The sequence below is a fragment of the Gracilinanus agilis genome, chromosome 1, assembly GCF_016433145.1.
Source record: "Gracilinanus agilis isolate LMUSP501 chromosome 1, AgileGrace, whole genome shotgun sequence".
Classification (NCBI taxonomy): domain Eukaryota; kingdom Metazoa; phylum Chordata; class Mammalia; order Didelphimorphia; family Didelphidae; genus Gracilinanus; species Gracilinanus agilis.
Genome location: NC_058130.1, coordinates 539,767,812 through 539,779,245, shown reverse-complemented (window position 1 = coordinate 539,779,245; position 11,434 = coordinate 539,767,812). Strand labels below are relative to the sequence as shown.

General features: G+C 36.4%; 1 protein-coding gene across 1 annotated transcript in view; it reads left to right on the top strand.

Moving 5' to 3' along the window:
* Nucleotides 1–2,582: 2,582 nt before the first annotated feature.
* IMPACT (impact RWD domain protein) overlaps nucleotides 2,583–11,434 on the top strand; it is a 40,811-nt gene continuing 31,959 nt past the window's right edge. The window contains exons 1-4 of the mRNA XM_044658046.1: nucleotides 2,583–2,670; nucleotides 3,305–3,433; nucleotides 6,386–6,438; nucleotides 7,574–7,636. Of these exons, the coding sequence (XP_044513981.1) occupies nucleotides 2,635–2,670; nucleotides 3,305–3,433; nucleotides 6,386–6,438; nucleotides 7,574–7,636 (281 nt within the window). The 5' untranslated portion in view covers nucleotides 2,583–2,634. The remainder of the gene's footprint in view (nucleotides 2,671–3,304; nucleotides 3,434–6,385; nucleotides 6,439–7,573; nucleotides 7,637–11,434) is intronic.

Sequence of the window (11,434 nt, the reverse complement as noted above, 5' to 3'; positions counted from 1 at the left end):
TATGGATAACCCATATAAAAATGGAAGTTTCTTATCCCAGCCTCTACTCCCTCTCCCCCTCCTCCCATCCTCATAGCTACATCTGTTTCTCAGAAGTGGTAAACTATTAAAAAGTTGGAGTGAAGTGGTCCCAGATTAGATATCTTTCTCTATAGAAACAACTAGGTATTACTTTGTATTTCATGTTTATTTTTATGCAAGTTGTCCTCCCATCTTCCACCCTAGAATGTAAACTCCTTGAGGGGAGACATTTATTTTTGTCTTTGTATCATCAGTGATTGGTACATAACAAATATCTCATAAAATGTTTAACTGAAATGAATCCAATCCTTTTGTTTCCATGATCTGAGGAGGGAAGATGATCATGTAGACCCATTTGGAAAAGTACTAATATAATCATCGATCTAAGATTGGAAGTTACCTTAAAAGTAATTTAGTATATTCTGGTCATTTTATAACTAGAAACTGAGCCCTGGGGAGGTTAAAGAACTTGCCCACACTCATATAGTTGGTAAGCATCTGAGGCAGTATCTGAACTCATGTCCTACCTTTCTAGTTTTCTTACATTTCCAGATACTCTAAGATGCAGTGATCTTTGGCCTTTCTGCTCTTCCTTGAACCAAAAACTCTCTTTCTAGATTATGTATTTTTACTGGTTGTTCTCCATGTATAGAATTTTTTCCCTTTTCTTCTTGGCTTAGCTAAAATCTCGCTTTTTGCAAGAAGCCTTTCTCAGTCCTCATTAGCCTCAGAGCCTTCTTTCTGAGATGATCTCTAATTTATCCAGTATTTGTTTATTTATTTATTTTTGTACATAGCTCTTGGTTTGTGGCCTCCAATTAGACTGTGAGCTCTTTAGAAGTAGGGACTGTCTTTTGCTTTTCTTTCTATCCCTAGGTGGGTTCTTATTTGGGGTACAGAATGTCTGCAATTATTACTCAGTAATAACTAGGTTCTATTAAGTGCTTTAAGGCTGGCAAAGCACCCTGTTATCTCATTTCGGACCCCCTTAGTTGACCTGGGGGCTGTAATGCGGAGCCTGGAGTCTGGAGAACCTGAATCCAAAGTTGGCCTCACCATGTAATAGTTTCATGGCCTTGTACAAGTCCATCAAATTTTTGTCCTCATCTATACAATTGAGATAAACTTTCAAGCGTGGCAGAAATTTATTAGCTGAGACACCAAAAATAAAACAAAGTCTCCAAGCCAAAAAGAAAGAAATAGGCTTTATTGAGAGAGAGCCAGTCTCACAATAAAATCAGAATCTACAGAAGTAGGGTTAGAAGTACAATGGGAGTCGATACAACTAACTTGACCATTATCACTCAATAGGCTCATGCCATTTGTCTCATACCATTGACACAAGTAAATCCTACACCCAATGCCATTTATTCAAGTAAGCAGTGGTGACCTGAAAAGTCTTGGATTCTTTAAACAAAAGAATCATAAAGATAAGTTGCTTTAACAGACATACTGAACTCAGGTCCTGAGAGTGTGCCACTGGGCCTGAGTCCTACAAATGCAGGGTGTGTATTTTAACTCTGTGGGAAATGAACAGACCTGTAACAGAGAAGGATGTACAGCTTAGTCAGCCAGCTTAGTCAAAAGTTCAAATCACCAAGGGGAGGCAGGGCTGTGCAGGGGCAATATCAGAACAGAACAGTTATAAAACATTTCAGAATTATTACAGAATAAGGGGATAACACACAAGGTTGTTGTGATCATATGGGATACTTGTAAATGGATTTGCAATCCTTAAAAACCCATAGCAATGCTACTGATTATTACTATTGTTCCTACTTTACTGTATTTGTTTTTGTTCTTTGTAGGGTGAGGTTTTGATTTGTAGTGATTTAATTTGTGATTGGATTTAAGTGAGGCAAAGTTGCACAGAGTAATCAGCCTCACCCTCGGGTCTAGTCTTTCAGTGGCAAGACAAAAATTAGGACAATGGAGATGGCCCCAGGATGTAGTAGATGACCTTGATATCTTTGCTGTCTGAGCAAGGTCCAAGTGCTCCATAGGGTTTGCAGCCTTTATGGTTATTAGGACAAATGGTTCACATCTGGCCCCTCTGCCAGGGGATATCTTCACATTCCTGGGTAATACATCTCCCTAAATCACCAGAGGAATTGAAGCCTATCTGGGCTACCAGTACAGCTTTTCTGGGGTGTGGCAGTGGTGCACTCTAGTTTCTTGGAGCCACAGATAAGAGTTGAGTACCAGGAGGATTCGAAAGGTGGATGAACATCCCTGAAGAGATTGGCAAGCCCTCATTAGTCCTTCCCAATTTTTAGTATTTTATTATTGATGAAATAAGGCAGGAGGAGGTTAGGTAATTTGCTTAGAGGCCCTACAGGTGCTACCTGTCTGGGACAGTATTTGAACTATGATTCCAGTCCCGGCATTCTCTCCACCTGGAAACTCTGAGATAAGAGAGGTAAGACTCTTCTCCAATTAGGTCTAAAACGTTCTACAAGTCGCGCCTCCTGGGCTTCCCTGCCCACGTGGCTCAGTGCCCCGGAAGCAGCCTTCATCTGGGTTAATAGTTCCGGGTTTCCCGGCTATCCTTTCTTGAATCTGTTCGGACTCCTTCGCTGATTTCTCTTTGGGAAGGTCCCCTTTCAGCTGCTCATGGCCGCGACAGAGATCGACTGTGGTCAGAGGCAGGTGAGGCCAGGTCCAGGTCGATCGAGAGCCAGAAGGGGACTGTAGACTCCTCTCGGACGTCCTCTTCCTTTAAGTCTAAGTGACACCTGGGCAGTAACCTGAGTCCTACCTGGTCTCTGCTGCTGGTGGTCTGCCGACCCGGCCCTCCACCTCTGCTTTTTCCCTCTGTGAAACTCGGAAGAGCCCAGCCCCACGGGACTGGAACCTTCACGAACGAGTTGTGCAAAGCCTCTCCACAGCTTTCTCCCCTTAGTTTCCTCTTATGGAAAATGGGTGTAAAATGTCTTCACACTCGCATGCTTCTAGGTACAGCACGCATACGCTAAGTTTGTGATGCTTTGTTGATGCGTACTATTTGAATCCAATGAAAATAAGGGTTGTGGAAATCTATTAACAAAGTTGTGTCAGAATTTATGTCAGAGGCCACAGGTAAATGATAACTGTCCGGGAGAGAACCTTTTTAAGGAGCCTATCCTCAAAGAGCACTCATCTACTTGCTTTTTAGTGGAGATTTTAGAGCTGGAAATAATCCTAAAACACAGTTTTGAATGCAACTAACTAAACTATGTATTTTTGTTTTGTTTCATTGACAGATTTTTGCCTAAAACCTGTTTTGGTCTTTAATTTGTTTCAGATTGATGAAATTGAAGCACTTTCATCTATATATGGCGATGAATGGTGTGTTATTGATGAAGCTACGAAAATATTTTGTATTAAGATAAGTGATAATTTAGAAAAACCCAAATGGACACTCTGCTTACAGGTATTCCCCCTTCCCTTTCCTGTTAAATTGCTGTACTTACTCTATTATGACTGTCCAGTATTCTTATGCTTTAAAATTTTTTTTCTTGCATGCAAAAATTTTTAATGTCAAATCTTGATTGTGCATAATTAAATCTCAAATCATGAAGCTTATCTTAAGCAATAATTTCAACAGCCTTCTCTAATAAAATGAGAGAAATTAGAAGAATGATTTAACAGTATTTAATTTTGTATTGATCCCCATTATATATCTGAAAGGATATTTAAAAATCTATGAGAATGTTAAATTCTTTATTAAACACAGCTTATTTTCAAACATGTATTTATCAAGATTTTTTCTATTGTATAATTTTTGTCTCAACATTTACATGTGAATAAATATTTACATAAATGTATAAGCATATAGCATAAATATAGTATCTTATGTAAAGAATTTGGAACTGTTAACTCCACTACTCTTAAAAAAAATTTTTTTTAAACCTGTATTTTCTTAGAATAAATATTGTATATTGGTTCCAAGGCAGAAGGGTGGTAAGGAGTAGGCAATGGGGTTTAAATGACTTGTCCAGGGTCACACAGCTAGGAAGTGTTTGAGGTCAGTTTTGAATCCAGGACCTCCCTCACATATCTGAGTATGGCTTTCAGTCTACTAAGCCATCTAGTGGCTCCCAACTATACTATTCTTTATCCCCATAGCATTAAAGTAGGTTCCTCAACTATTCCCGTCCTTGAAATTAAATCCAACAAACATCTAAGTGATATCTATGTACCAGGAGGCAACCTGTTACCTGTTAGACAAAACATCTCAAGAAGTTTTACATTGTGCTGAAGGGTTTATAGAATGTAAAAAGGATTGCAAAACTTGATAATTTGAGGTTGAGGGAGAAAACACAAATGCTACAGAGATCAGCAATGAAAAAGAGCCTTGAAAGAAACTTGAAGGAACCTGAGAGTTGAGGGTGAGTTAGGAATGTACTCCAGTTATTGATTACTGCCTAGGCAAATGATGTTGTGTTGAGTTGGTAGAATAGCAAGCCAATCAGTTTAGATAAAGTATAGAGTAAGAAAAAGGGAGTCAAATGTGGTACCCCTGGAGCCAAGCTGGGGAAGTGTTCAATGACAGACTAAGTAGTGTGGTTTTGTATTTTATCCTGGAAATAATAGAGACAGGCATGGTCAGACTTGCGTTTTGAAAAAATAGTTTCAGCAAATGTGTGAAGGTGAGGCTTATACAGAGGAGAGACCAGAATCTGGGAGTATAGCTAGGAAGCTGTTGCAGTAGTCCAGACAAAAGCTGATGAGGACATGAACTAGGTTAGTGGCTGTCTGTGTTGACAGAAAAGAAGGATTTAAGAGATCTTCTGGATACTATGCTTTTCCACATTTTTCAAATCTCATTCTTTCAGGAAAGAAATTGGCTACTTCTCTGAAACATTAAAAAAATAATAATAAATTTCCTATTCAGCCCCACCCTTCCCTCCTTACATCATAAAAGGCATCATCTGGCAAAATATATATCTTATGTCATTTGTGCAACATCTTTTTTTAATTTTATTCTTATTGTCATGCAAAACACTCTTCAATATTGGTCAATATATATGAATGTAAGAGCACATTCATATATAACCAAACCCCAAAATAAAACCATAAATACACCGATGTGAAAGACCACTCCAACAGTTTTTTCTCTGGATAGCATTCCCAGTCACAAGTCCTTCTGAATTGTTCCAGATCATTGCATTGCTGAGAGTAGCCAAGTTTTCACAGATAATCATCATACAATATTGCTATTACTGTATACAGTGTTCTCTCATTTCTACTTATTTCACTCTGCATTAGTTTCTGCAGATCTTTCCAGCTTTTTTCAGCTCATCATTTTTTATAGCACAATAGTATTTCATCACCAACATGTACCACAATTTGTTCAGCCATTCCCAAGTTGATGGATATCCTCTCAATTTTTAATCCTTTGCCACTACAAAAAGTGCTGCTATAAATATTTTTGTACAAATAAGTCCTTTCCCCTTTTTTTAATTATCTCTTTGGACTTAGTAGTAGTTGCCAGGTCAAAGGGTATGTACAGTTTTATATCCCTTGAGCATAGTTCCAAAATGCCCTCCAGAATGGTTGGATCAATTCAGAACTCCACCAACAATACTTTAGTGTCCTAATTGTGCCACATCCTCTCCAACATTTACTACTTTACTGCCCTATTGGCCCATCTGATAGGTGTGAGGTGGTATGTCAGTGTTCTTTTAATTTGTATTGCTCTAATCAAGAGCGATTTAGAACATTTTTTCATATGATTATTGATGGCTTTTATTTCTTTATCTGAAAATTGTTTGTCTTATATCCTTTGACCATTTGTCATTTGGGGAATGGCTTGTATTCCAAAAGATCTTTTTAAAGAAATAACAGCATATCAGTAGAATATAAACTCTTTGAGGTCAAAGACTGCCTTCTTTTTGTATCCTTGGTATCTAGGAAAATGCTGTACACAGTTATCGCTTAATAAATGTTTACTATATTAACTACTTGGATAAAATTCAGTTCAGAGGAGAAAAGGAGAGGAGGGTAGGGGAGCACTTTGCCAACTTCATATATATTATTACATTTGATTCTTATAACAACCTTTTGAGGTAGGTGCTATTTTGATCCTCCCATTTACAGTTGAGGAAAATGAGACTGAGAAAAGTTAATTAATGTCCAGAATCATTCACACAGCTACAAAGTATCCAAGATGGATTTGAATTCATGCCTGACCAGAGCTCTATCCATGTCCTTTATACTCAGAGACATAATGATAAAGACCAAGTTTATAGGTTAATATCTGATAAAGGAATGGATGTATTTCCCAGAGTTAGTAATAAAGGAATTTGACTAGTGCTTATATTTTGATGTAATTTTTTGAGCCTTGATCTTAATAAAAGTCAACACTTAAATTGCTTTACAGGTGATTTTGCCTTCTGAATATCCAGATACAGCTCCACCCATTTATCAGCTGAAGTAAGCAATGCTTCTACTTTCATTTTCTAAATTATACTTAATTTGCTTTTTTTAAAGACTATTTTCATGCATGGCATGTGTTTCAAGGGTTTGCATAGAAGATGGTAGATGCCAAAATTATATAACCTTTATCAACTTGTAAAGAGTTGAATCAGAAAATGAAATGAGATAAAACATAGTCCAAAAAATATAATAAAAATAGATTAAATATGCAAAATAGATACAAGGTTATCCTTGGAAATGAAAAATGAAATCTTTTTTAACCTACGCTAAGTAAGTGTTGGTCGTTGATTGGTTTTGAAAGTAGTTTGGCTCTAACAAAAAGATCAGGTTCAGCTTGAAGCAGAGGTTTTGAGGTGGCACTTGAAGCAACTTTGAATTAAATCTTTATTTCCTTTTGGAAGAAACGCAGTAATCTAAAATTTGAGTTATCTTGGAAAGCTTGGAATGTATTGAGAGTGGCAGCCAAGAAAGGTAATATTGCTTTTCTCTGCATATAATAGATAGAAAAGGAACCCATATCCTACTCTACTCTGAAGTGGCCTGACCACACATGGAACATTGTGTTCAGTTCTGGACTCCATGTTTTAGGATGGATATTGACAAGTTAGACCATCTCTAGAGGAGAATGGACAGGATGTTGAAAGGATTGGAGATAGTACTTTATGGGGGAAGGAATGGTGTACTTTGAGCCTGGAGATGAAAAAACTTGAAAGGATATGATTTCTCTTTTCAATTATGTGAAAGGCTATGATGTGGAATGAGAAGTAGAATTTTTGTGTTTAATTCCAAAGGTCAGAGGGTAAAGATGGTGAGTAAAGACAGATTTCAGCCTTATTAGAGGAACCCTTTTTCTAGTGATTACAACTATTAAATGAAATAGGGTTCTCAGGAGGTTTTTAGGGAGAGCCCGGGGTAGAAGAGATTCTTGGTCAGGTAGGACTTGCACTAAATGGCCACCAATGACGGGCCCCTTCTAGTTATGATCATATTATTCTGTGATTTTGAGGTTTTGTCATAAGAAACATGTAAAGATGCCTGTTATATAAGATAAATACTTCTGGAAAGTAAAATGAAAAGCCTTTGACTAAATTAATCATTACTCCCTAAAAATATTATATTTATTTAATTACAGTGCTCCTTGGCTTAAAGGACAAGATCGTGTGGAATTGGCAAACAGCCTTGAGGAAATATACGTGTAAGCAAGATGCTTTTTTTTTTTTGGTTTGTTTTAAGAATTTCCTATTAATGCTTATATGAGGAACATTCTTTTATGAACTGTTCTCTATAAAGGTAATTCTAAAAATTGTTCTAAAACTGCTTTTCTAGTACTACTTAAAATTCATAAGAACATAGCTAGTGAACATCAATACAGTTATATTTTCTTTCATTTTGATATTTTTATGGATTAGATAAAAATTGGTAGCACTGAAACATAAGAATAGTTATAGTAATGATGTATAATAAGTACATAAGAATGATTAGGCTTAGTGTCTTGAAAATAATAGGCAGTTGGGGCAGCTATGTGGTTCAGTAGATAGAGAGCCAGAAGGACCTGGGTTCAAATTTAGACTCACACTTCCCAGCTGTGTGACATTAGGCAGTCACTTAACACCAGTTACCGTACCCTTAATGACCTCCTGGCTTAGACTTCACACTTAGTATCAATTCCAAGACAGAATGTAAAGGTTTTAAAAAAGAAAGAAAATAATAATTTCTTAATAAATAAACATTAATATGATAAAATAAAAAATAATTTTTCTTTTAATACCTTTATGTTGGGCCATCAGTTTAAAGTTCTATTGTTGTTCCAGTACTGTTGAAATCAAATTAGCAATGTACTATATAACACTACTTGTACATTGACAAAAAGAGAAGACTAAGAGACAGCTTCAAGTCCTGAATTCCAATTTTTAAAGGTTTATTAAGTCAGATAATTATGGGATTCATCTTTATCTCCATACACCTAGATACTAATATGTTAATACTCATGCATTTGTACTTATTTTTGATGTATGGTTATTAGACCCAACCGGTGATACCAGTCCTGGTGATGTCAGGGAAAAACAGGAGAATTCAGCAGCTTCTGCAAAAATTGCCCCATAAAGAATATAACAGAGAATGTTAGAGTTAAGAGAGACTGTAGGTATCATTAAGTACTTTTATTGTTGTTGCTGTTGTTAGGTCATTTTTAGTTGCATTTTATGCTTTGTGATCCCATTTGGGGTTTTCTTGGCAAAGATACTGGAGTGATTTGCCATTTCTTCTCCATTTTTCCTTCAAGTACAAGCTTTTAATTTTGTAGATGAGGAAACTGAGGCCCAGGGAGTTAAAATGACCTCTCCTGAATGTCAGCTATGATCTAAACTTAAAAATTATTAAAAAAAAAATCCTTGTTATCTATCCTAGAATCAACACTTAAGTAGCTGTTCAAAGATAGAAGAGTGGTAGTGGCTAAGCAACTTAGGTTAAGTGACTTGTCCAGGGTCTCACAACTAGGAAGTATCTGAGGCCAAATTTGAACACAGGCCCTTTTGTCTCTAGACCTGTTTCTATATCCACTGAGCTATCTAGCTTTCCCTTCAATGAAATCTTTTAAAACAAGAACAAAAGTTTCACTGTATGTTTATTGTACAAAAGTCCTGTGTGATGGCAAACGCTTAATTTCTGTTTGTGGAAAGATTCTTCTAAGTGAAGTTGTATTTTATGAAATCATTAGATCTTTCCTAGAAATTAATACCATCCATTTCAAAAACTGTTTTCCTTGCCAGGGAAAACAGAAGTATAAGAGTTGAGCAGTTTTTTGTTGTATGCTATTTTTGTTCTATCCACTACAACAGGAGTCCAAACAAATTATTTTCATTACCTTTAGGATTAATTATAACCTCAGCTCATTCTGTTTTTAGTGCCTCTGACAACATTTTTAAGAAAAGAATGCTAATTTTTGTGTATTTGTCCTTAACTATCTGCCCTTGCTTTTGTTGTTTTATACCTCTAAAAAATATGAGTTAGTCAATGTATATCACTTTGATTTCTGGATAACCGCCTTTTCTTCATCATTGTAATTGTTTTGTTTTCATTTTTAGAATTTCATTTATTAAAGTTTTTTCTGCCTTTTGCATTGTTTAACCCTCTAGAGTCTTTTAGCAATGATTTTTTTTTTTAAAACCCTTACCTTCCATCTTGGAATCAATTCTATGTGTTGGTTCCAAGGCAGGAGTGGTAAGGGCTAGGCAATGGAGCTTAAGTGACTTGCCCAGGGTCACACAGCCTAGGAAGTGTCTGAGGCCAGATTTGAACCCAGGACCCATCTCTGGGCCTGGCTCTCAATCCTCTGAACCACCTAGCTGCCACCTTAGCAATGAGATCTTATCTCTTCTTTATCTAAACATGTAAAAAAAGATCTTTTCTTCTAAAATCTAACATGTCTGTTAGATATCTCAACTTTTTTCCTTTCCTCTTTTGCATTCTAAGATGGAGTGGTGACTCAGTCCTATTTTTCTTACTATTTCTGATTCAGCAATCAGTTCTTCAAAATCAGGCCTAGAAATGTACTTCATTTTGTCATTTAACCTTGAAAAGTAAAATTATCAGTAAAATAAGTTAAGAATAAATCAACTGCTATGCTTTTGGTAGAATAACAGCTTCTTACTGTTCATTCATGCCTTGTTATCTGCTTCCTGAGCTCATTTATTTCTTCCTTCTGTCTGGGGGAAAGGGGCAGGGTTTCAATGAATCAATGAATCACATGACCTTTGAGCTTGGACTTCAGAGATCATTTTATTTCAACTGCAAACAACTTACATTCTTTATTTGAAAACTTGGGGCAAAGGGCACTCACTGCAGCCAGAGGTGTCACTTTTGGATAGGTCTATTATAGGTTTTCCCTCCATCAAGCCTAAAATTTACCTTTACCATAGGAGCTAAGCAGTGCAAGTATAATTGTTTTCCATGTGGCAGTCCTTCAGTTATTGAGCAAAAGCTATATAGTTTTCCTTAGGTTTTCTCTTCTCTAGTCTAAATGTCTGTAGGTCCTTAACTTCTCTTCATATGGCACAATCTCAGGGGTTTTCACTATCCAAGTTACCTTTCTCTGGATATTCTTCAATTTATTAATGTCTTTTCTAAATGTAGCACCCACAACTATATATAATGTGCTCTGTGGTAGAGTACAATGGGTGTATTACTTCTTTATTTCAGAGTACTATGCTTCTCAGTTCAGCCTGATATGCTGTTAGTTTTATTAGCTACCATACATACTATTGATTCATGGTGAGTTCACTATAATCTTCACATATTTGACAGATGAATTGCTGTCTAGTTAAGCCTTTCCTAACTTGCCATTGTGAAAATAATTGTTTGAATTTAGATATAGCAGTTGATATCTATCCCTATTAAATTTCAGCTTATTAGTTTCAGTCTGAGATTCTGGCCTCCCAGGCTCTTTTTGTATCCTGTGTTTCTCATCTATTGTGCTAGCATTACAAAATGAAAATTTTGTGAGTGTGCTTTCAATTTTTTTTTTATCCCTGTCATTTAAAAGATCTTTAGAATGCTCCAGTAGAGTCTTCCTTCTAAGTTGACATCAGATTGTTAGTAACTACTTTTCTGGTCTGACAATTAAACCAGTTTTTTTTTAAATCTTTCAATTTTTTATTAAATTAATTAATTTAGAGCACTTTCTCATGGTTATAGGATTGTTGTTCTATCCCTCCCTTCCTCCTACCTCCTCCCATAGCCAACACACAATTCCACTGGGTTTTACATGTGTCATTGATCAAGACCTATTTCCATATTATTGATATTTGCTCTAGGGTGCTGATTTTTTTTTAAATTTAAACATTTATTAATAATCATTTTTAACATGGTTACATGATTCATGCTCCTACTTTCCCCTTCACCCCCCGCACTCCCCTCACCCATGGCCGACACACATTTCCACTGGTTTTGTCATGTGTCCTTGTGATCAAGACCTATTTCCAAATTGTTGGTGGTT